General features: G+C 40.9%; 1 protein-coding gene across 3 annotated transcripts in view; it reads right to left on the bottom strand.

The window, feature by feature from the left end:
• UBA6 (ubiquitin like modifier activating enzyme 6) overlaps positions 1-18,505 on the bottom strand; it is a 36,051-nt gene extending 17,546 nt beyond the window's left edge. For 2 of the 3 annotated variants that reach the window (XM_026084395.1, XM_026084396.1), the window contains exons 1-18: positions 18,401-18,505; positions 16,441-16,502; positions 14,832-14,926; positions 13,970-13,998; positions 13,053-13,147; positions 12,393-12,504; positions 11,200-11,280; positions 10,524-10,646; positions 8,284-8,407; positions 7,146-7,249; positions 5,522-5,584; positions 4,836-4,912; positions 4,338-4,404; positions 3,990-4,133; positions 3,248-3,315; positions 2,857-2,935; positions 927-1,007; positions 471-548 (exon numbers count right to left, since the gene is read on the bottom strand). In XM_026084395.1, the coding sequence (XP_025940180.1) occupies positions 471-548; positions 927-1,007; positions 2,857-2,935; positions 3,248-3,315; positions 3,990-4,133; positions 4,338-4,404; positions 4,836-4,912; positions 5,522-5,584; positions 7,146-7,249; positions 8,284-8,407; positions 10,524-10,646; positions 11,200-11,280; positions 12,393-12,504; positions 13,053-13,147; positions 13,970-13,998; positions 14,832-14,926; positions 16,441-16,481 (1,461 nt within the window). In that variant the 5' untranslated portion in view covers positions 16,482-16,502; positions 18,401-18,505. Of the gene's footprint in view, positions 1-470; positions 549-926; positions 1,008-2,856; positions 2,936-3,247; positions 3,316-3,989; positions 4,134-4,337; positions 4,405-4,835; positions 4,913-5,521; positions 5,585-7,145; positions 7,250-8,283; positions 8,408-10,523; positions 10,647-11,199; positions 11,281-12,392; positions 12,505-12,584; positions 12,648-13,052; positions 13,148-13,969; positions 13,999-14,831; positions 14,927-16,440; positions 16,503-18,400 lie in introns of those variants that run through there. The other variant, XM_026084397.1, reaches the window with a different exon arrangement.
• Positions 18,506-24,541: the final 6,036 nt, after the last annotated feature.

Genomic DNA, 24,541 nt, shown 5'->3' with positions numbered 1-24,541 from the left:
TTGGCCCTGGAGGAATCAAAGCTGTAGAACAGTATTTCAGAAAATCTAGGTTTCAGCATCCAGCTAACACTTAGGTAAAGTGCCATTAGTAGTTCTTCTATTGAGGATATCACTGCCACTGCCATCTTTCCCACCCCTTGAATTTCAGTGGTCTAATAATGCATTTCTGGCATATTAATTCATGGCAGCTTCTTATGCAACACAGCATTTTTGATCTGATTCTTTATTTGCAAGTGGAAGAGATTTCACTAGTCAAAGACACCAGGACAAAAGTCAGACCAGCCAAGCTTATGCAACCAATACCAGTTGGAAGTGGGATGCCAACATAGCCTAGGTGTTGTTTAAAATGATACTGGATTAGAGCCGTAAAGCCTTCTCTGCGCAGAGGTACATACAAGTCGAATTCTCAGCGGAAGCACAGGACAGGAAAACAGAACACCCCAGAAAAAGTATKGTACAAGAAAGCCTACCTGTATATGATGAGGTCGAAAAAGAAACTGCCTGTTGAGGTTGGATTTCTCTATCAAGTCTGGATCTGTAATTGTAACCTAAGTCAGAAAGGGCAAAAGCAACAGCTGAAGTTATAACTTAAGTGTAGTGCTGAGCAATACTCCTCATGAAATCTATACAGAAACTTGTCAAAACAAAACACTGCTGTTGCCATCCACTGCGGCTAAAACCTCTAACTATAGTAGTGCTGGCTGATTAAAACCCAAGGACACCAAGGCTGCTACAAGCATATTCTGCTCCTAGTTACACACTTACTCTATTCAATGCTGAAGCCATCTTCCCTCTACCCAAAGCTCAATCTGAAATGAGGCTCTAGCTTTTAATAACGCTTTTTTGTAGTGTCTAAGCATTTAATTATTCTTTGTCACATTACTGTTTCTTGGGCAAAGTGAAGTCAACAGGTGCATGTGACTTACCAGTCCTTTGTCTTGCCCAGTACCAACACCAAGAAGTGCAAAGTTCTTTAACATTTCACAGCCTATTGCTCCACAGCCAACCTAAAGAGAGTAACGTTTTTAGAGTCGGAAATGTAAGTGAAAACCACTAAGTGAAAGCGACAAAAGCAATCCAGGAGTTTTTAGAGGATGTTAGGGATAGCTTAAAACAGGTCCGGGACGAACCAACCAGAGGTGATGCTTCCGGATCTGCTATTTACAAATAAAGGAGAGCTGGTTAGGAACTAAATGCAGGGTCAAGGAGGAGAGAATTACCAGTAGCTGAGAAGAATCAAATGAGGGACCCCTGGAGAAATCAACACACACAAAAGCATAGGCCCTGACAGGATGCATCCAAGGGTGCTGAGAGCTGGCCAATGTCATTGCAGGCTGCTCTCCATCATCTTTGAAAAGTTGTGGAGGTCAAGGACGCCCCCCAGTGACTGGAGAAAGGCAAATGTTACAGCCATCTTCAAGAAGGACAATTTGGGGAACTACTGCCTCGTCAGCCTTACTTTGGTCCCTCGGACAATCGTGGAGCAAGCCCTCTTGGTCGTTTCTGAACACATGACTGAGGAGACAGTGACTGGGAATAGCCAACATGGATTCACGAATGGTGAATCATACCTGTCAAGCTGATTGCCCTCTATGATAAAATTACTAGATGTTTGGACGAGGGGAAAGAGTGCTATGTTATGCACCTTGATTTTGGCAAGGCTTTCAACACAGACTCCCCCAGTATCCTTGTATCCAAGCTGGGATGTTATGGTTGAGATTGGTACACTAAAAGATGGGTGAAAAACTGGCTGACTCAAAGGGTAGTGGTTTATAATTCATACTCTGCCTGCAAGCTGGTTAGAAGTGAAGTTTCTCAGCAGTTTGTATTGAGACCTATCCTGTTAAATAATTTTAATCCATGTCCTGGAGGAGACTGAATGTGCCCTCATCAAGTTCAGCAATGAAAAAGTTCCTTACTCGGGGAGAGCAGCTGCTTGAGAGCAGGGCCGCCATTTGGAGGGACCCAAGCAGGCAAGGGGAACCCCCTGAAATTCAGTAAGGACAAACACAGATTCCTGCAGCAGGGATGGAATAACCCTTTGCTATGGCACAGCCTGGGCAGGCAGTGGTGCTGCTGAGATGGTTTCCTGGCGGACAGCAAACTAAACATCAGACAATGCCCTGGCAGCAACAAAGATGAAGGACACACTGGGCAGTATTAACAGAGACATAGACCGTAGATCAAGGGAAGTGATTATTCCCCTTTACTCAGCACTTGTTAGACCATATCTAGAATACAGCATCCAGTTTTGGGCCCTCCAAATACAAAAAAAGCTGTTGCTAAGTTTGGGCAAGCCCAGCGGAGGACCACTAAGATGGTCAGGGGACTGGAGCACTTGCCCTATGACAAGAGGCTGGGGGAGCTGGGCTTCTTTAACCTGGAAAAGAGAAGGTTTGTGGGAGGGGAGGGACCTAATAGCAGCTTCCCAAAACCCAAGAGAAGGTTATTGCAAAGACAAAGCCAGGTTCTTTGGAGGTGCACAACAGAAGGACAAGAGACAACAGTCAAAAATTGAAATAGGGAAGGTTCTGATTTGACATAAAGAAACATTTTTCTGCCKTGCAAGTAAACAGGCATTGGAACAGGTTGTCCAGAGATGTCATGAAAGCTCTGTCCTTGGATGTTTTCAAGACCCAACCGGATTCCCAGCTGTGAAGCTACCTCCAGAATCTAAGCACTGTGCAGGAGACTCTGCGCTCCACGCAGCTTAGACAAGTCCTATGACAATTTTGGACCATTAACTCTGCAATGACACACATAATCAGGGCTACTCTCACTAATTTGAGGACAGTTGGCATTAGCTGTGTTAGCAAAGAGTATTGGCAAAAGCCTAACAACGTCACTGATACTCACCAAGAAAACATTCAAATCATGCAGCTTCTGGCACAGAGAGTCTCCAATACAAGCCCTCAAGGCATCATACCTATCTCCCCTTTGCAAGCATAGGGGACAAAAAACAGAAGAGTAGCAAGTTGTCATTTATCATGTTAGTACCACTGATGCCAAACTGTACTTGGATGTGAACTGAGAGAATCAGACTGAGTCCCCTATAACTCCTACTCCTCCCATGCTCAAAAATAAGCTCAAAAAGCTCAAAAAAATAAGACACACATTCTCACCTCAAAAACCTGTCCCTCCAGCAGATTACACTGAACTAACGTTAAAAAAAAAAAAAAAAAGAGCGAGCCTGTCTGAGAATCAGATGCGAGCAGTACATAAAACAGCAGATTGTATTTATATTTACCGTGGGAGAAATTCTTCACAGCTTGTCTTTTCTAGCGGTGTAACAATGTCTAACATATCTACATATAGCTGTAAGAGGGGGAAAAAAAAAGAATCTCAGAAAAACATTCATGTTAATTAAGCTTAAAAAAAAAATCAAAACAAGTATTTTCTGTATAAAACCAAATCCAGAAATTTGAAGAACTCAGTCTGTACTGCCAATGGAAGATGATACAGCATTCAGTTATTTAGAGTTCATTAAACATTTTTAGAAGACAGGAAAAGGTGTCTGGACCACAGATGGAAAAGCTCACMGAGATCTGAAGCACAAGCTCAGAATATTGTGACCAGCATATTACTACTCCAACCTCAACAGGACTGCACAATTTTAAAATATAACTTTACTCTTGCCACTAGYTCTGGGATGCCGAAAGCACTGCTGTTGTGCTCAGTGGCTTCAGCTGGGATTTGGAACACATTACACCTTTGCAGCCATGCAGAGACAGGCCAATGCTTGCCTTAACTTATAGCACACTGAATGCAATGCCTGAATCCCATATATGAACACTTTATCTAAACTGGATGCACTTTCACTGCATGCACAAAACCACAATGTTTTTCCCCACATTCAGTCTCAAATTTTCTTCTTTTTGTTAAAGAAGTTGCTTAGGCTGTTTTGCTCATACAGCACTCACACACAGCCTCTGCCATCCATTCATAACATCACCATCAAAATAAAGATACAGAAACAAAAACAGCTTTACCCATTGTTGCAATGGTGAAAATTTTCCTGTTACTGCTTTCAAGACTTCCTGGCTAGCAACACCACCCACTGCTGCAGCCAGAGGAGCTAGAAATCCCTGAGCAGTCCTAGAGAGCCATTTCACTACATCTCCATTCACCTGAGGCTGAAAAATAAGACACGATAACAACAGATTTATCCCTCCAACCAAGCAAGTGAGTGCTTGTATTATACCACCCTATATAGCATTTAGAAAACCAGCTAAACCATCTAAAGATGGATACAAAGGCCAGAGCAAGGGCCAGCAACTGAAGCATGGCCTTTAGACAGGTAAATGAGCACATCATAATGCTGCTTATTCACTACTCACCCTGTTTTCCAGTGTTTCACTTATAGACATGGCTATTTTCAGCATTTCCTCAGCATCCTGAAGGCATCTAGACACCAGAGTGGAAACAATAATGATCATTTAAACATTCCAAATTCCTTCCAGAAACATGATCAACCAAGAACAAAGCGCTTGGATATAAACAGCAGGGAGAGTTCAGAAATTTATATTGGCTTTAACATCAAGCATTAAAGATATACTTCTAAACATTAAGGTTAGGTCAAGAACAAGAGTCTCATTGTCTTTTTCTGTCTACCAAGGCTCAAAAGGTGTCACCGCTATATTGGGAAAGCCCTGTTTCAAACCCAGACTGGCATCAGGTGACATCTTCCATCTAGATTTTAGGTTTTCAGTTCTATGTCATCTATTATTAGACAGACAAGGCACCATGTCACACATCTATTCAGTAACTACAATAAAAAGAGAGATCTGCCTGATTAAAGGCTATCACAGCTAGTAAACACAAGACTGCTGCATTACCCAATGTTTGGGATGCGACCAAAGCTCTCTTGGAAGTGGTTCAAGGCAAGCATGGCAATGTGGATCTGCAGAGGGGCCTGTTAAGACAATAGGGAACAAAAGCAATTGTTTATTTGAACTATTGCTACCATCTGGGGTTCTTGTTCCTTAACTGCACAGCTCCAATAAAGTTTGTATCTACGTAGCATTAAAAAGTGAATTTGAAATACCTTCCACTAGTGATTTTACAAACTGAGATTATAAAATGTTACACAGTAGCAATGTAACACCTTCTGCACACCCTCAGCACCCACTCTAAGTCCAGCTAAGGTGTCCCTAAAAGAAGTTTGTGCTGAAACTGGAAAACGCTGTAACCTTTTTTAATTAGATATTAGAATGCATTGCATTTTGACAAACCTCAATACCAAAGCACATTTACAGAGAGGTGACTGAGCTTAGCACCTGCGATATTCTCAGTGCAACTCATGGGTAACAAGCTTCCACTGGGATTGCAACTCAGATGCATGTTCTGTGTGACCACACAAACTAATACCCCACTCTTACTTTGTACTTTAAACTCACATGTAGCTATTACAGAATAAAGAGTTACAGATGCATATTTTTATACATACAAACAAAGCTGCAGATTACATTCTATGTAGTTATAACATTAAACACTCACACCCAAGTCCCCACACACTAATTACCTCAGGCTTGCTAAAATCTGCAACAAGGCATAATGGATTTGTTAGCTGCTTCTCTAACCGTTCCTGGGGGGGGGAAAAAAAAAAAAAAAAAAGAGTTCAGAATAATAGCACATTCACTTAAGAACACAGCAGTCACTGCTACGTGACAAAACAACACTCATCCTGAAGAGACTGAGAATCAAACATCCTTTCCTGCTAGCTTTTCATTTCTATTACTCTCTCCATTATTAATGTCATAAAAGATGCTTAAAATAGTAAGCTACTGCAAATTTTGTAGGTAAAATTTCCTACTAGAGTAACTAGTACAGCAGGAAAAAGTAGACCAACTTTCAGGCCTATCAGTCTAAGATATCATGGTCTCAGGTCTAAGATAAGTGTAGTTCTCAATTTCAACTCAGAACAACGGCTCATGGTTTAATATATGCCAACTAGACCATCTCTGAAGGAGGCAGCCAGTACCTGAAAAGCAGAGGGAAAAGTAGTAATAGGCTGTTTACTGCCTGGTGAGAGAGTTGAAGGCACACCTTACTGCCCCCAAAACCATCTTCTCCAGACCGCAAGAGGAGGTTACTGAAGACAAAAGTTGCTGTGAGCATGCCTGCAATGGAGGAGGTTGGTAGTCTCACTGGTCTTGCTCTTAAATATGATAGCATTGCTACCCTGAATAACATACAGGCTAGTGACAGTAGCAGTGGATGTAACACCTTTCATTGGGAAATAGTTTACGTAGAGGATCTGTTGAGTTTCAAAGTGCAAATGCTCTTTGCTGAGGAGGGCTTTACTGTGAGACTTCTCTCATTTATGAGCACAGGGACTTCTTCCGTGCTCTCCAAAGTGAGGGGCTGTGTAGCTTCTTGGGGGGGAAGATGATTTCAGAAATATCTTGAAATTACAAGGAATCTAAAGTCTTTGAGTCTTGTTTACATAGGCAGCATCAGAGAGCTGCATCTTACTTCCTTCTTTGCCTCCTGGTTTAATTGTTTTAACTTCTCTCTTCAATAAGTAAAACTCTCCCTGGAACAAGCGTCACACACGTGTCATATCCTAGTGACAAGACCTATGTCTGTAACTGCTCTGAGGTCAGCTACCAGAGATTTTACATGCACTTGCTTGTGGGCTTGCAAAACTTCCCAACTGCACAAGAACAGGCAGACTCCGCTTTGCAGACACAAGATACAGCCCATGGGCTGGGCAGCGTGTTCTTATAGTAGAAGGGGCTGATCCTCGCTCCCAGGTCTTTAGCAGGACATCCTAGAGCAGCCAGGATCTACTTTATGTGGGCAAAAAAGGGCATGCTACACAATGTAGTTTGCAACTCCTCTCATACAAAATCATCCAACTGACTCTTCTTCACAGAGGCTGCCAAGAAATCACAAATTCTTGGGCCTTTATGGAACGCCCCCAGCGTACAGGCACAGGTTGCCCATAAAATATTGATCTCTACACTACTGGGTAACTTTGAAATTGAAGTATTCCATATTCTAAGCCTTTTATTAATCAGCATCACTATTTTTTTCCTAAACAGTCAGTATAAACCCAAACCATGGATACATAAATCACAGCTGAACTCTGCTTCCATTCCTTAGCCAAGTTTCACTCCTGGTTTTGCCCAACAAACACTTACGAAGTAAAACATCTTGGGTGTCTTCACTTGGACAGCTATGCCTCCATGTAAGTAAGGCTCCATATCTGTAGTATCACCAATGCTGAAGGAATAAGGTGACACCACTAAAGAGAGAAGAGAATAAGCACTGTGACAGTGACAGATAATTAAAAGTTTCAGTGCATACTACAATTCCATTTCTGAAAAAGTGAGGTTTTTGTCAACGCTTTTTATATTGTAACTTTCTAGTGTGCAGCCTTTCTTTGAAATCACACGCACAGTTGATCCTCCTAACTTTAACAGGATTGTCTCTCCCTGCCAGGTTCTGGGCTACTGCATTAGTTTCACATGATCTGTTATGAAATAAGCTTTTTAAAGGGGCAGCAGATTTAACAAGAATTCTGATGACCACAGCTCTGTAATAAACATGCAATCACCACTGGTTTTCCTCAGACTGCACACAGCAGCACCCAGGGTATTGCCCAGAATAAGATTTTAGCCCAGTGACTAGAAATACAAAGGATAAAGCAGCTCTGTAGGGTAATTAGACCATTTAAGTCAAATTCTTCCTCCCATATCACCAGGAGCACCATTCAGTTAAAGGAACAGGACACAAAAACAAATGTTTTGTTTGTTAAATCCCAGAACCTGAAAACTGAGACCAAATGCTGGGCTTTGATTAAGAGAAAGGAACGGAACATGGCATCAGCACTAGTAAAACAAAACAAAATAGTTCAGAAAAAGCAGACTCAGCCACATATTTAAAGGGTCCTGTTTTTATCTTAGACTGCAAAGTAATTAAAACAAAAAAAGAGAGGGGGGTCTGAAAAGCAAATCCCAAACAACAAAATAGGGGCTTCCGAACAACAAAATAATTTGGTCAGCAAACTGAAGATAGTAACCATGAAGGTTGCCAGCTAGTTTCCAGCTCTTCATACTTGCTTGCTAAGCAGCAAATGAAGTTGAAAAAGCTTTACTAGATGGAAATGGAATTAAGATAACACTAGGATGACCTCCACACCAGAAGGAAATTTTCTGTGTGCAAATTCACTGTGGATTTACACAAAGCAATACTTTTCTGTTTGCAGTAACTATCACTGCAGTGAGTTAAAAAGGCTAAAAAATAAATACATATACAAAAAAGTTAGCAACAGTTTACCTGTTATTTGGTGGGTGGATCCATTTAAACATGACATTCCATTAACTTCCCGGAAGGTTAAAAACTGTCCTGTTTCAAGCCTGTGTGGATGATTTTCAAGGCAAGTGACAATACCAGGATTTGACTGAAAGCAAAAATGGGAAAGTTAGCAAGGAGAGAGTCTTGTGTGAAGGAGCTGGGCTTTATCCTAGACACACACCTTTACTTGCTGAAACTACAGCCGCTAACACTTTTACTACCAAGGTTCTGCCCTAGCTAGGGAGTTACCTACCATAACATTTTTTCACTTCAATTATTTTCAGTTGTACAGTGCTTTCCTAATACAAACTTACTCATTTTTACCTTTCACAGTTCTTAGCATGTTAGTAAACTGGATTGCTGTTGGTTCTAACTAGTCAGATTGTTTGTTCCTTAGTAGTAGTAGTAGCAAATTGGCCCTTTTCCAACCCCAAAATAGACTATACATATGAAGTAATTTTCATAGACATTAACAGAAGTCTCGTGAATGGTCCTTATTATTCCACGCCTCCTTCCAATCTGATCTTTAAAAAGAGGACACCACAAACTTATGAAGCTTATGAAGTTGGACATCCTTAAATATAGGAAAGCCACAACATCAAGGGATGTGGCAAACAAGCCTATGCTTGGAGGAGTCTCAGACAACATCACATCATGTTACAGGATGCCATGCCCAACCTTCCAAGCACACAAAGATCCCTCTGCAGTATGAGGAATGGCTTCTTTAGGAAGACCTTGTGGTGCAACTCGTGCCATAAGAAAGATAGTGGATTTGCAAGCAAGCCTGGCCTGTAGGGACACCTCTTCCTGGACTTCCAGTACTAGAAATATTTCTAGCAAGTAGTATAAAACTTAATTAAAGATTTAAAAGCAAATTTGAATTAGAAATACAGATCTTCCTATATATGATTGATAGTCCATTAAAACCAATATATCAGCAAGCTTATCTTTAAAGGCTGCAAGTGCTGTAAAGAATCAGAGAATCATCCATCTTTGGTATCAATACAAGCTTCAGCAAGACAACAGGGTCACATGTTTTTTGCTGCACAGTTATATACATCACTCTTAGTTGTTTGACAGCAATGACTGCCAGGTTTTTTTTTGCAGAGAATTTGATTTAATTATTTTTCATTTCAATTTAGCAGGTAGAACCTTCAGGATTAGAAAAAGTTACTTTGATTGATGTCACCCCTCTAAAGGCTATGTTATCATAAACCTAAGAGATGCTTAATTCAGAGGGCTCACACAATATTCACTGCTCTCCAGAGAGAAATAAACTACAAGAGGAGAACAAGGAAGACAAGGACATCACCAGGATCCTAGATTCTCAAAAACTAATCCCAAATATCAGGTTATGAATCAGAAGGAAAAAAAAAATTTTTTTTCCTTGCCTTGGCAGGCAATCAGCACAAGCCATGAAACACAGCTATGTATGGTTTATGCAGTTAATGAGAACAATCGAGTCTTCCATTCTCTTTTGGAGASACCAAAGAACAGGCCATGTAAATCATTATGTCACAAGCTTTAACTCAGACCAAATCCAACTTTTTATACAATCCCTTCTAGTTTGATTATTAATATGTCTAGACTGGAGATAAAATAAACAACTTGCTGTTAGTTGAGTAAGCCTCTAGTATGAACCTCCAGACAGAGTTGAGAGACGGAGCTAAAGTTGTTTCCATTTTATAAAACACTAATACAAGACTGAACAGATATCCTCTCTAACGTTTTACAGCAGCAGTATTAGCAATAATATTCTTCTTGCAGTCTTTGCTTTTATAGGTTAAAACAATCAAGCTCTCAAATTTCTTCTCAAAATAGGTTCTCCAACCCCTTTATCATTCTAGTAGTTCTCCTCTATACCTGCAGTAGCCCGTGTTCATAACAAAGGCTATTTTCATGCCTACCTCAGGGTTTCCCTAGAAGCCTTAACCCAGTCCCATACCAAGGCTATGCCCTCTTCTCTCCAAATCTCCTTATTTCTTTCTCTCTCAAAAGAAGAGAGCCTCAACAATATGATGTTACATTTTAAGTAAYGAGCAGGAGGCATCACTATGCTCTGTGATGTTAGCACTTACCATAGACTGCTTTTTGGCGGAGGCACTAAAGGGATTTTATTTCAGATGCATAGCAGGCTGTTGAAGTGAAACACTCAGTTATGTAGCCAATAATAAGTGATAACAATGCAAAGTTATAGCAGCTCAACAACTTCTATCCCTTACTTGTGTGATGTTTGAAATGAAGATTTCCTTTGGCTCCTCTCCTGTTGTATCCAGCACTTCAAATTCATCACCAAAGTCACAAAACAAACGTGAACATATTCCATAGACATCTGCACTGATGAACTGTAAGAGGAAGTAATAAGCATCAGTATTCTTGACACAGCAGAAGCCAAAGGAGTGACCTCTCACATTCAACTTTGTCCAGTGTTACAAAGTACAAGTTCCACTCTGGTGCTAACTTGCCACATGCACCCAGGCCACTGACTAAATGGCTGAGCATTAATGAGATACTTTGAACCTGCATTAGTGTTTCATTCAGGACCACTCAAAATATGAGTTGCAGCAATATGCAGTCCTGTGATTTTTACCACTGTTAAATTTGGTCTCAGCATGTTCTCTCAGAACAAAAGTAGTAGCCATGGGTTAATTGTGGGGGAAGGAAAAAAAAAAGGTACGTACCCAGATAGCATCAGACACATGCACAGAATTCAGAAACAGGGCAGAAAACAGTGTCACTGAAAGCAGTACGCTCCCAAAACCCACACTGCTCCATCAAAGGGATATCTGTATAAGACTATATACTCCACAAGCTGTTTTCTCCATTTCTGTATAGAACATGAGGGAGGTCCAAAAAGCTCACTTTATAGATTAATCATGTGTTTCATTTTTGTATTACCTTAATAGGTGGCTGCTGAGCATGACAAAAGTCATTAATCTTCTTCTGCAGCAACAGGCTTACTTCAGTCAAAATGACACACTGTCAACAAGAACACAGATAGGTTAAGACACTGAAAGCAATCAACATCTTCAGGCCATGGAAAAAGTAGTAGCAACAGCCAGTTACTTGGATGCCCTGAATCCTTAAGTTTCCTTTCCTCACAGGTAACAGAAAAAGCAGTCTTGAGCCAGTTTTCCCATTACAGATTAGAACGCACAGGTTACTGCTCCACTAATTTTGTAAGCAAGATGATCAAGAGCAGGAACAGCAAATTCTCACYTATTTTTTTTTAACTGGAGCTATGAATTTCAAAACCTATATAGAATACTTAAAAAATCAGTTATGGGTAATCTCAGCAATCATAGCTCTTTAGCTTTAAGGATAATGTCAGCAAGATATGCCCACCTGATACTGATCTAGCATGTATCAAGAAGTCTGCACAAATTTCAAGCATTGCTGTTTGTTAAGTTGCAGACACACTACTATTTTTTGCAAGCATTCCTTCAAAGTTTGGGATAGTTTTTGGTTACAAAGCATAAGCGCTGTGTCTTATTTTGTTACACATGGCTTATTACAGCCAGGACATTCAGAAACTTGGTTAGCTTAGGTAAAATAACCAATGGCCACACAGTAAAAGTTCCCAGCTTGTGCTGAGCCATGCACACACACCAGAGATGGCTGACTGAACAATGGAATAGCTCCTCATTCCACCACAGAGTTGCTTACATTTCATTAGACTCATATACACAGACATACATGACACTTAATTATATAGCCTGCATTCCTGCTCTCTAGAATACAAAGCACAAAATACACACTGAACATCCATGCAGTGGGACCGTAAAAAAAAGTTACTGTGTTATCTTGGAAATAAAACAACAACCACAAAAACTGCATGGCAACCTCCTTCAGTTATTTATTGCCATAACAAATGTCAGCGCCAGGAACATAAAATCATAGCTTTGGCCTTAAAAAACAAAAACCAAACAAGATAATTTCACTTGTTCAAGGACAAGAACTATCAGCTTTCTAGCCATCATCTCAAAATATTTACATCTGTTTTCATTTTCTTGACTTAAATTATTAAAAAAAAGGTTTTTTTCATTCCAAGGAAAGTACTCTGCACAGCTCCTTTAAGTAGAGTTACATACCTGGTATTGCTTTAGGAAAGACAGATCTGTGGTTTCATCCAGTGGCATAGTTGATGCTGCGACATGGACATATGGATTGAGTTCTGCAATATGATGAAGAGTGGCCTCAGCCCTGAAAGAAAGGTAACTTTCAAACTTTTATCCATTTATAAATTATATTTTCAAGACAATTCCATGCCACACATGACCTACAAGAGTCCCTTAGGAAGTCTCTCGGTGATGACGACTTCAGCTCATTTAGTCACATTTTCATTCCTAGTGGGTCAGAGGAAAACGGCTCTGTCCAACACACAGCTGGATTCACCGATGGTCTGGTGTCACAGCTGTTTTCTAGCCTTGTGCAGCTGGCTGAGGAAGCCAAAGAAAGAAATACACCCCCTTCCCTCCTTACTACATTTACATGAGAGCATTTGCTGTTTATAATCTACTAACCACAAGACACGAGATGCATGACTTGGACAGGGCTCCTGTCCCAACCTAGACTTCCCATGATACCTACCTGGGCACCGTACTCAAAGCCAGTACCTCCAAAGGCAGGGTTTAACGAGCATCTGATGTGTGTTAACAGTTTGTGGACAGTGAACTGTTAGTTTTTGCCACTGATCAAACTGTTACTCCTAGTCAAGTTCAGCCCTCCTTCCCCCCAGAGATTTCACCAACCTGTTCTTTTGACTGGTAATATCATCTTCACGGATGAAGAAGTTGATCCCTAAATCCCATTTCGTACACTGCTTGGTGTCATGAACTGTAAGAGCCTAAGAAAGTTAGGCAAAAGCATTCACTGGAAGAAGCGTACACAGTCACAGTATCCAAAAGGATGTATTAAGCCCCACATAAAATGCTGGAGGACTAGAGTTGCAGCAGGTCTAGTTGTACCATGGGTAAGCACTAACTTCACCAATTTCTTTGCCAAGAAAGCTCTTAATGTTTGAGAGATAAGGACATATCTGAAAGATGCATTTCATTAAGCATTTCCTCCCAGGTTGCAGTGATGTGAGCATTTAAAAACCTAGGATGACTTTTGTTACACTACAATCATAGGGCAACTTCAAGCTGTAACTGAAAGGACTCCCAAAAATTCAAACAAGCTTTTTAATCGAAAAAAAGGTTTAAAAGGCATATAACTAATAAAATTGATCCCAGAAGGACAAAAGCAGTTATTGGATTAAAATATCCAGCCATAAACAGAGTCTGCTGGGTGAAATAATAGGACATACATTTTGAATAGTTTGGCTTTTAAATTTATACCACTCAGTTTACCAGAATTTGAACAAAAACATTCAATGTCTGATCACCAGTTGGCTAAAATATTACGTGAGGTATCTCAGAATGCTTCTACTCAGCATCCCAAAAGATATGAAAAATCAGATTCACACTAGCATGAGAATCAAACTGTACCTCTAGATGATCTAGATTATTAACATTTTCATTATCAAGTCCTCAAATCTTTTGCAGTTCCTCTACAGAAAGACATTTACAGAACATTAAGAAGTTCAGCTAGCTAAAAATGGTCTAACTTTCTATCCCACGCTCCACCCCTCCCAAGAATTCCCACACAACAAAACTGTTTTACATACCTTTACCCCAGCTAGTATTATATTTTTGGCTGGAAGAAAGAAAAAAAAAAAAGAGAGAGAGAGAGAGAGAGAGAGAGAGAGAAAGAGAGACTGTTGCAGAATTCCGGCAAAGCTATGTAACTTATCATTTATAGGTGGACAATAACAACATGCCATTCCTAAGAACTTCACAGCTGAAGGGTTTGTTTTCTTCTAAATGTGGTTCAAGCATTCTATAGCATCACTGAGAGCAGAAGAGTATGAGCAAGGTTCAAAAGGCTCCCTACAGTTGTCATTCATCAGCTGTTCATCCTATGAGTGTGATTACAGAAACACATCTGGCACCCAGTCCCGTTAAGCCAACAGAAGAGGTAATACCCCAGGTAAGAACTGGCCAAGACAAGTCTTGTTCTCAAAGAGCAGAGGCAACAGTTAAGGGGTCCCCAATACCAGAACAATTTTGCATCTTGGACCAAATTGCATCTATTCACCCTACCCGCCCCCATTTCCTATATGGCAATAATTCAGCCTATATGTGTCTCTATTAGGTTCATCGATACTGAAGCCTAAAGGAATCATTTGGATTATCCAGCCTCGACTTTCACCCAAGATTCAAGATTTTGAGTAAAGTGATTTGGTCTATGGCAGCACATTTGCAAGTAACATTTAAAACATTTTTCTATTAAAAAGCTTATTAGAGAAAGTTCAGGATCTTACTGTGTTTCCCTGCATCTGCTATGGTACATATAGCCAACATAAACATATATATTCATTCAGGTACTGAAGACATATTTATTATGTCTAAAGTAAGCTTTAGAAGTATGCTGGGGCAGTATGTTTATATACATTTGGGTCTGCTTAAGTAAATGTTACCTAAACTTACCAATCTCCACACCAAGACCACCCATACCACTCAGGAACACGTGGGACTGAGCCATCTTCTGCATTGCTGTGTCTCCAAGAACATATCTCTGGCGACTACATCCCACATAAAGTCAAATCAGAACAAGATACAAATAAAAGTCAAGAACATAAGAATGTAAGTCAAGAATTCCCAGTGATTTCAAGAAAGTTAACATATTCTCAGTTATAAGTTGCTATGCTTTCCTTCCCCCATCCCAGTCAGTTTCTAATCAGCAATACCAAGTTCTGATGATGAATTTGTATCACTAGTGACACATGCACATTTATATTTAGCAGCCCTCCATTCAACAAGTAATTGAGGACATAACATGCATAGAGCTGCACTATATAGCACTTTAGGAAATACATTTACATCAAACAATATTTATTATTACCATCAAATATTAAGATAATAAATGGATTAAGCTATTGAAACTAACCGTTACATTTATTTGTCACAGGCTATATAAACATAAAGCGAGAGGATTAGCTTCTGTGGGTAAAGTGAGGTCTGCTCTCCTCTTACAACCTGCACATCTCAATTACTGTTACGGAGAAGTGACTGAAGAAATTCCCAGGAAAATGAAGACAAACAGCCAGGTTTCTGGGGACATTAGCATTCAAAGGGCAAAGAAAACTTATGAGGATCACACCCTTAAAAGGACCACATAGATCCACAGAATTTAAGCTTTCCGCCCATCCCAAAAGAGGCATTTACAACCCTACTGGAAGAATCAGGAAAAAATTCAAGGACTTGCACAGCTTGTGTGGATCTGGTCCCTTCAAGTTTATCTACCATCAACCAGCCCAGTGCAATTTCTTAGCAGAATCTCAAGAGAGCTCTCCACAATCTTGGCCAAAATAGATGCAACTCATCTGCAGGTTGTTCTCTTATCCAGATCTTTCACATTAGTCTGAAGCTACTACAATTGTTTATCTGATTATCAACTGTGTCAGAGGATAACAGAAATGATGATGAAGTTCATGAGAACAGAGAAGTATGGCAAAGATTGAGGAATAAATGAAAGACAATGGAGGAGATAAATTACACAATGTAGAAAGGAGGGGGAAGAAAGAAGAAGGTAGCGAGAGAACATTAGGAGCAAGTGAGGAGAAGAATATCTACTCTCTCTGCTTTGACAAAATTGTCAAAGCAGAAACAGGCTGAAGTCAGAAAGAAAGAAGCATCAGTCCTGCTTTTCAAAAAAGCATGCATTATTGATACTTTTCAAACTTTATTCAACTCTGTAGTATACAATTGGGCTTTTTACTGGCCAATGCTAATTGTCAAAAAAAACCTGTCAAAATACCAATAAATAGTTTCACAGGAAGATTGCTTACATCTGCAACTCAACCAGTTCTCACAGTTAACTACAGTTTCAGAAACTTTGGGGGAAATGAATTCAGTTTCACATGCTGGACATTTTGTTTTTTTCCCTTTCAAAAGCGGTGGACGCAGCAGCACAAGCGCTTGCACCTTTACCTAACAGGCAGCAGATACTGTTTTCAAGTTTTGGCTTTAATGCTACTGCATGTAAATGTATACATCACTGAAAAGTCAAGAGCACACGTAAATCCGGTATTCTTACCTATATAAAGCATCATCAATTTCCATAGAATCTGTCGCCATGATGCAATGTATTTGTTTGCACTAGAAGGATTACAAAAAGAAAGAATATGGTTATCCAGGAAGCAATTTCACAGATTGTACCTCCCCCCCATTCTTCAACAGAAGAATTGCAAAATGCAAAAAGCAATGTTACCTAATAGTCATTTTGAACATTCAGAAACCTACAGATCAACACAGCACTGCGACAATTCAAACGCACAGGAGCCAAAAGACAAGAACTCACAAACCTTCAACTGACAATTTCAGAATATGGAGAGGCATATTAATTACCCCACTGAGGAATCCCAAGATTTAATTCTTGTATTTGCCACACTTGGATTTAGTAAACCTAAAATTTCATTTTATATTAGCAACTGCAAGGTGTTTAACTTGCATCTGCTTGATTGCTGCTTATTTGGAAGAGAAGACAGGGGATCTCTGAACATTTATACATAGTTACTTAAGCTGCATTATTTCTATGTTAACTGAAAATACTTATGAAATCAGCTACCGTTATACCTAACTCAAGACTCAATACCCAGAAGCACATTTGAAAAAACTGTGATGTATAAGTTAGTGGAAACGACCCAGAAGGTAATACAATTTATTTATTTATTTTTAAAAGTCATACTGTAAGCTCTGAATTAATGCAACATTTAATCAAGACATCAAGTTGAAGAGTCAAATAGGATTTTAAGAGTATAGTATTTGCACTATTAAGGTCTTCAGTCAGCAAAGATCTTTTTATTGCTAAATTACCTTAGCGATAACTAAGCACGGGGATTAGGAAGAAACTCTGCCTCTGGGCAGGCTGTTTCTTAGTTATGTAGCCTGGGAACTGGCCCTTCCCAGATCTGGTAGTGACCATTACCATGTATGGGGCAAGCACAACCAACTGATCGAGCACATCCTCTTACAACTCCCTACCAACAGGCTTGGAAACTAGGAGATTTGGAAACAAGGGTGACAACCTTTTCTCTTAAGAGCTTGAAAGTAAAGACCTGGAAATACTATGTAGTTTTTCCTGCTGAGATCATGGCTGCACAGACATATCCAGCAACAGCTTTCAAGGTAATGATGCATGAGGGTTAACTCTTTTTTTTTTGGGGGGGGGGGCAGTTTTATTTTTGTTCGGATGGCTCTGGCACACATGGTAGCATTTCTACAGCACACCTCCTACTGCCCGTAACCACGTGGACCAAATTTCAGGCCCAAAAGCCCCCTCTGGGTTTTCCGGTGGCCAGTTGGATACTGCCGCAGCAGCGTGACAGGAGACAAGAGCAAGACGGGAAAGCAGGCCACAAACATTGCCAGCTGAGTTATTTCACAGGTTGGACACCACCTGCCGCAGGCCAGCGAGCACACAGCAGTCAACGCGTGCCCGAAAGCCCCCTCTGGGCCGGCATCGTGCCGTGACGGCCCAGCACAAGCACCCCCAGCCGGCTCGCCACAACCACATGGGCACTCTGGGGCTCCCCAGAGTGCAACAGCAAAACACATCTCACGAAGAGGGCTTCGTGGCACTGCCAGTCAAGCGGCCTGCCCGCCAGCAAGACTGCGCTACCCTACTCCTGCAAACCCGGTGCTACTTCTCACTGGAGTGCAGCCCCTGCTGAACCCGCTTCAGACAAAGGAGCGTGATGCAGGCAAAAAAAAAAAAAGGGGGGGGGAAAAAAAGAAATCATTCTGATGTTTTCTCCTTCTGGTTCTTCACCACGGGCTTATCCTTCCTTGCGATGAAGGATTTCAACCTGGGCAGCGCCGAGGCGGGCTCACGAAGCCGGGGCCTGGCGAGGAGGACCGGGCACCTTCTCCTCCGTGGGAGAGCGGGGCCGCGGTTGCCGCTGGAGCCCCCCCGCTGGCCGCCAACCGCCGCCGCCAACCTCCCTCCCTCCCGCGCAACGCAACGCCCCGCCCGGCCCGCCGCCACCCGCCCTCACCGCGCCGCGACGAGGCCTGGGCGCTGCCGGCGGCGCCGGGGAAGAGGCAGGAAGGAGCCGAGAAGCGGCAGCCGGTGCCGCAGCACCTCCCCGCCTGCACCGACTCGAGGGGCCGGGCTGAGCCCGCCATGACGCAACGTCACGCGACGCGCGCGTCACGCCTCCCTCTCCGCCCCCCTCCGCGACATGGCGGCGGCGCCGGGAGGAGGAGCCATCCCAGTGAAGCAATTCAGCTGGGAGAAGGGAGCTTAGTTTGGGGGCGACTCTCTGGGTGATTTTTGCTTGGTTTGGTCCAAAGCCTTGCCTCACGGGACCGCGGGCTTTTGCCGGGGTTGTGGAGCAAGCGCCATAGCTCGAAATAAAAATTGGGAACAATTGCTAATACCTGAGAAGAGGTTTTCTCAAAGGGCATTTGGGGGCCTTCGCAAAGGACTCCTGCCCCCCAACGGGCTTTTTTCTTATTATGTAGGCACCGTGGTTTAAAAAATCCCTCACTGTGCTCAAGGGTATCCGACTTACACAAGTAAATTTTTATTTCTGAGCCCTACTCATGATGTACAGTTCCCATCCTGCAGGACAGAGCCAGATTTAATGCTTCCTCTTGGCTTCTCAAAAAATAGCCAGAATCTTATCCAATGGGGCTAAAAAGGGAAATTTTGGCACCCCAAACATATGCTGGAGAGCAGCTAAGCCCATTCAGTAACGGAAATTTGGTCATTTCTCTATGCTACCTGGAAGCAAATATAGCCTAAGGAGATCATCAATTGCTCCTGAAAAACTGTGTCACGTTCAAGAATAATTTGATCTTTCCTTGCTTGAGAAGAGTTCAAGTCTTTCTTGATAGTGTTAACATAATTCACATAGAATATGAGAGATGCTTTCTACTGTGCAAACAACGATGACTGAAAAATGTCATTGTGAAATAGTAACCTTTTATTTGAAAAAAATATATTTGTAACTGAAAAAAATCTCTATTGGTATCCTATAATACATGAGGGGAAAAAAAAGTAAGCCTTTTCTCTATCTTGATTGGGTTTTGGGGAACTTCTCAGGAAAACCACATTGAATTTTTGTCCTCTTTGTTGCATGCCTGTTACAGCATCCTGATATGTTTTTCCAGCATTTATTTCTTATGTGACTAAAACTAGGAATTCTAGGAGCCTTCCAAGTGTTCCTCAGGATTCACTCCTCAATCCAAAAACACACACAGATTTTGTACTGAATTAGTAACGAAGACCAAGAGTGGTTGGACTGCACTGTGTTCATCCAAGCATGGGATATGCTTTGGCAGGATCAGGGCAAATGTGCTGGTCTAGTCATTTTTTTCTCAGGTCAAATTAAAGACAAGATGGGAGAAAGTTTCACAGAACCACTAGAGGCCACCAGAAGTCTAAAATGCTGGGCTGGGTGATGCGATAAAATGAGAAAGCAATACAGTTCTTCAGGATGAAGAATGCAGTTCTTCCCTGATAATGATATTAAGCCCAATATGTGCTTGGTTTGTTGCTTTTTCACATAATACATAAAATCAGAATATACAAGAATAAAATTACTTCTGTAATTTCAATGACTCTTGGAGAGCAGTGCACCTGCCTGATGAAGAGAATTAAAGAGTCCCAGTTATAAAGGGATACAAAATGAAGGATACTTTAAAGGCAGCAAAAAAAAAAATTCATCTTCAGTTTTGCCACTTGGTTAATTATTAGTTCTCTTAGTGATTTTACCTTTAATTTTGTATTTTCTTTCCTCAAAAATGAGCCTGCCTTTAACCTTCTTGAGGCTGAACTAACAAATCTTATTTTTAAGAACTCACCAATCAAATGTGATATGTAAAATGCAATCTTATCTGCTACACACCATCTTTCCGTCCTGGTTATTGCATTTTTAAGATACCAGTCACTCTGATATGCAATCATCTTACAGGAAACAGATTTTGCATAATAACAGTGAATACTGAAAAACCCTTTGCTTAAATGGAGAAATAGCAACATCCAATTAGTTCATGCCTAGCAGGTTAGCCGTAATTATGCAAAGGTGGACCATCAGTGAAACTGTAAACACAGACATTCTAAGGCAGGTTGCCAAATCAAAACGGACAGATTTAGTTTACCCCAAAAGCCAAAGAAACTGGCTACCAAATACATCAGGTAGTAGTAGGTATATTCAAGAGCCCTCTAGGATGATGGTACCAAATCGTGAAACATACAGGTTTCCCTCTTGTTATCCCAGGCAGCAAAATTTGAAATATCTGGAGCCATTTTGACTTCTTTCTTTTTCCCATTGCCTCCTCTTTTACACAAATATATATATAACTCTAAAATATTAGTAAATTTAGCATTAAAAAATCGCAAACCCATATTTGCACCATGCAAAAATGATCTGTAACTTTCAAGATCTGCAAAAGGTACCAAGCAAGGCTGTCAGTGTACTGACTTCCTGAAGCCAGTCAGTGGCATCAGGCGTACACCTGTGTTCAGCAGTATTGCAACAGTTCTGCATTCAAGCCTGTTCATGCCCAAAGTCCCTTAGTGACTACAGCTTATGAACACTATTGTGGATTCATTCTGCAGGCAGGTTTTGAACACATCTTTGAAGCCAATATTTTCAAAAAGTTGTTAGCTGCAAATCTCCTTTAAAATGTCCTTGATTTAAAATCTCCTTGATAGATCTCCTTGAAAATCCCAGTCATTAACACTTTTTTAGTCTTTTTTTTTTCTTTCTTCTGATTTCAAGGCATGATTTCACATTCTTAATAGGGGGATTCAAAAGTGGGGATTGGGGGAGGGGATGCATTTGTTTCTTTGATTCATTTAGCTAATAAGTAAATAGCTGACAAACCTCCATGTAATTTTCTCCCTAAAAATGTCTTCTTTTAAAGTACTGTGACCACTGCAATTCAGTTTAGCTCACAGGCTGATTTAGAATCGACCATAAATCCACATCCACAGTAATCTTCTGGTGGGTTTCCAAACATCCCACCGTATGCTCTGGCTTGCCATGTCCTCCTGTAGCAGCAGGGTGCTGCCTGATCAGGCTTTTTCTCCCTTTTGGCAGGACGTGCAGTGTAGGAGTGCTTTGCTGGCATGCTTAAAAGACTCTAGCTTCCCAACAGGGTGGGCCAAAGGATCTTGGCACTTAGCACTTCACTAGCCGGTGACATCTTCCTAGAAACCATGTTAACAATGTTCTTAAAATCCTGATCCAGATAACCAAAGGCACCAATTACTTAAGCTGAATCCACTCTGACATGCACAAGTGCATTTCCAAGAGCAAGAGCCAGCTTTCCCATGCACGTGCATCTCTAACACAGGCTGCAAGTTTCCAGGTAAATATTCATTGGGTTAAATAATCACTTTTGGCTCTCAGCTCTTCTAATTTGTTAAGAGGAGCAGTAGATTTGGAACTGCAGTTTCCACTAGCTTTACTTACGTAAAGTCACTTACTTAAAGTGACTGCTTGATGTAATTCAACCAGAGCTCCTCATGCGAGTTGTGCAACTGGGCTCTTATTTCTTTCCTATTTATGCTCCAGGCTGAAAATTAGCATCGGGCAAGGCTCAAACAACTTTATCTGAATAACCAGAAGTTTGGAACTTCTCTCTTGAAGCTGTAAATCTGCCTGGGAAATCTCAGGAGAACTGCTGCGTCAGCTGTATCGAACTCCCAACAGCCGAGTGCCAGTAATGTCATGTTGTAAGGACAGGTTTTTGCAAGGTCAGAGGCAAGATAGTTGATTCTTGGATGAAGGTTCAGATTCATTCTCAAATTTATATAGCACTAGCTTTACTGAAATTCACCTTAGAGCATTTTAGATAAGTAGATGACTCACTTTGTAGAAACTTCTTTAAAGCTCAAGCCACTGTGAAAGACAAACAATTCTTAGGATGGGGATACACAGAAAGAGCTGCGGTTTTAGAACAGCTTTATAGCAAAAGAAGCAAGATTAGTCTATTTTTAATCAAATAAAAATCTTAGCTTGGTTATTATTAAGCAAAAAAGGACAAAAAAAGGAACAATTGTTTTTAAATACATTTAATGTTATGAAATATATTACCTTTATATCATTTAAATCCTTGCTAAATCTTAACATGAATAATAATAAAAGGTTTTTAAAAACTTTTCTTTAATCACACAATATTCCCTTTGCTTTATTCTAGCACAGAAAACAGTCTTCATAAATAAAACACTGACATGGAGTAAAGACAAAACCAGGCCAGACAGTTTGCTAAAAGTTTGTGAAGAAAAGTGCGTCTGGCTGGCTCAGGACTCCCTGAGTAAGGTAGACATTCTCCCACATGCCTTGTGGCTGTTTGGCCTCTCACAAGAAAATCTGAAATAAAGGCTGCCTTTCTCATTTTAAAAAGGGTATTATATATGCATGTCACTTTCAGGGTGAGGTAGGAACCAGTTTATAGGGATTATATTATCTGGGCCTGGCCCCCTTATTGCTTCCCCTCCATTTCGTAAGCAGAAGACAGGTTTTAAGTACAAAACAAAGCCTTTGCTATTTGTGAAAGTGAACTTTCAGTTACAATTCACTTTTGATTGATTATAAGTGCATTTGTCATGATATTCACCTTTAAAGCATTAGAGGCACAAAAAACCTACATGTAACTTTTTTCAAAGGATGCCTTCAAATAATGTGGGGCCTGAACACTGGAAGAAAACAGTGTTTCCAGGTGACTCATATATAACTGAACCTGGCCCACAGTAAATTCTTAGCTGAAAAATAGCAGCAACGCAAAAGTGCATAAATCAAAAACTTCATCAATAAATTAAGGAAACAAATTTGCTGCATCTGCCCATTCTCCTAATTGTCCCGAGATCCTTTCCTTTTTTTAAATGGACGTGGAAAAATCAGAATAAAGATACAACTATTTTGAAAGCAAAACTAAACTCAACCTTCAATAATTTCTTTCTGAGACAAGGCATCTTATTTTTCTGAAATTCAAAAGATAAGAAACGCTTTTCACTATGAAAAAGACTGGAAAGGCCTGAAAATAAGACACCCTCCCCCAGAGGCTTAAACTTAGGCTTTTCCATCTGTAGGTAGACTTGTAATTCAGGGTTTGAGGTTACAAAAAATGCTGAGCATCTCATTCCTGTGGATTCTGATTCCTGCAGAGCTTGCGCTGGCGAAAGGATGAGGAGGGACCCAATTCTGAGTAGAAGGGGAGGCAGGGTGCTTTGGAGAAGACTTTCAGCTCTAGTAGATTCAATAGTGGGGGGCTTGCAGCTTTGCTCATTTCTCATGTGGATTCCTGTGAGCCCTGTGTTCACAGCCTAGGCAGTCTGGTGGCCAAAGACAGCAGAAGAAGCTGCTCCTGGGATTGACATTTTAGTTCCTCATACTGAAGGCCTATTACCTATTACTGTGAATATTACTGTCCTCAAGAACCCCCTCCCACCAGCAGCCTACGAGATGTCATGCACAGAGGTAGGAAGAAAAGTGCTTAATCCACGTATAAGGACAGCATTTACTCTGAAGTTCTCATCTGGATTATTCTTTAACATGAAATTACTCTTCAGCCTCATAAGACAGAATCATATTCGTTCATGGCAATAATGAGTCCCTCAGTGAAGCATGAATGTTTATCACTATTTACTTTCTTTGCAGTGAAATGGCTTCTGCTGGCTGGCATGCCCTCAGAAATGCACATTATTTCTTGACTTGAAGAAAAAGGTAGTTCCCAGTTTATTTGTTGTGAATATTTATTTTTCCTTTAGCACAAATTTAAATGCTGGCTTGAGGATTTTCTTTTGTTATGGTTTCCTTCCAGTGAAGTTATTTGCGGGGACACACTCTTATTACAACCAACCTTGGGTAAAGCTTGTGTTTCTGCATCTTAAGCACATTGTAAGCTGGACAAAATCAGTCTAGAAGGGCATTGGTACAGATGTAGCAGTATAGTGTTGCACTTCTACAGTAGGATTTCCAAGTAATTTGAACTTCATAAAATCCACCAAGTTCTGTTAAAAGTGTGCTTCATAACTGGAGTATCAAGCTTTCCTCTCTTCCCTTCCAACTTATGGCAAGCATGGCAATCATCCTTTTCCTTAGCCAGGATCTACCCTCAGTCCTGGCTGACTGGCTCTTAGCCATCAAGACATCTGAGCAGGGTAGGTGACAAGGCTCCCAGTG

The sequence above is a fragment of the Apteryx rowi genome, unplaced genomic scaffold, assembly GCF_003343035.1.
Source record: "Apteryx rowi isolate R43461 unplaced genomic scaffold, aptRow1 scaffold_639, whole genome shotgun sequence".
Classification (NCBI taxonomy): Eukaryota; Metazoa; Chordata; class Aves; order Apterygiformes; family Apterygidae; genus Apteryx; species Apteryx rowi.
The sequence above is the reverse complement of the archived record's forward strand: the minus strand, read 5'-3'. Positions and strand labels throughout refer to the sequence as shown.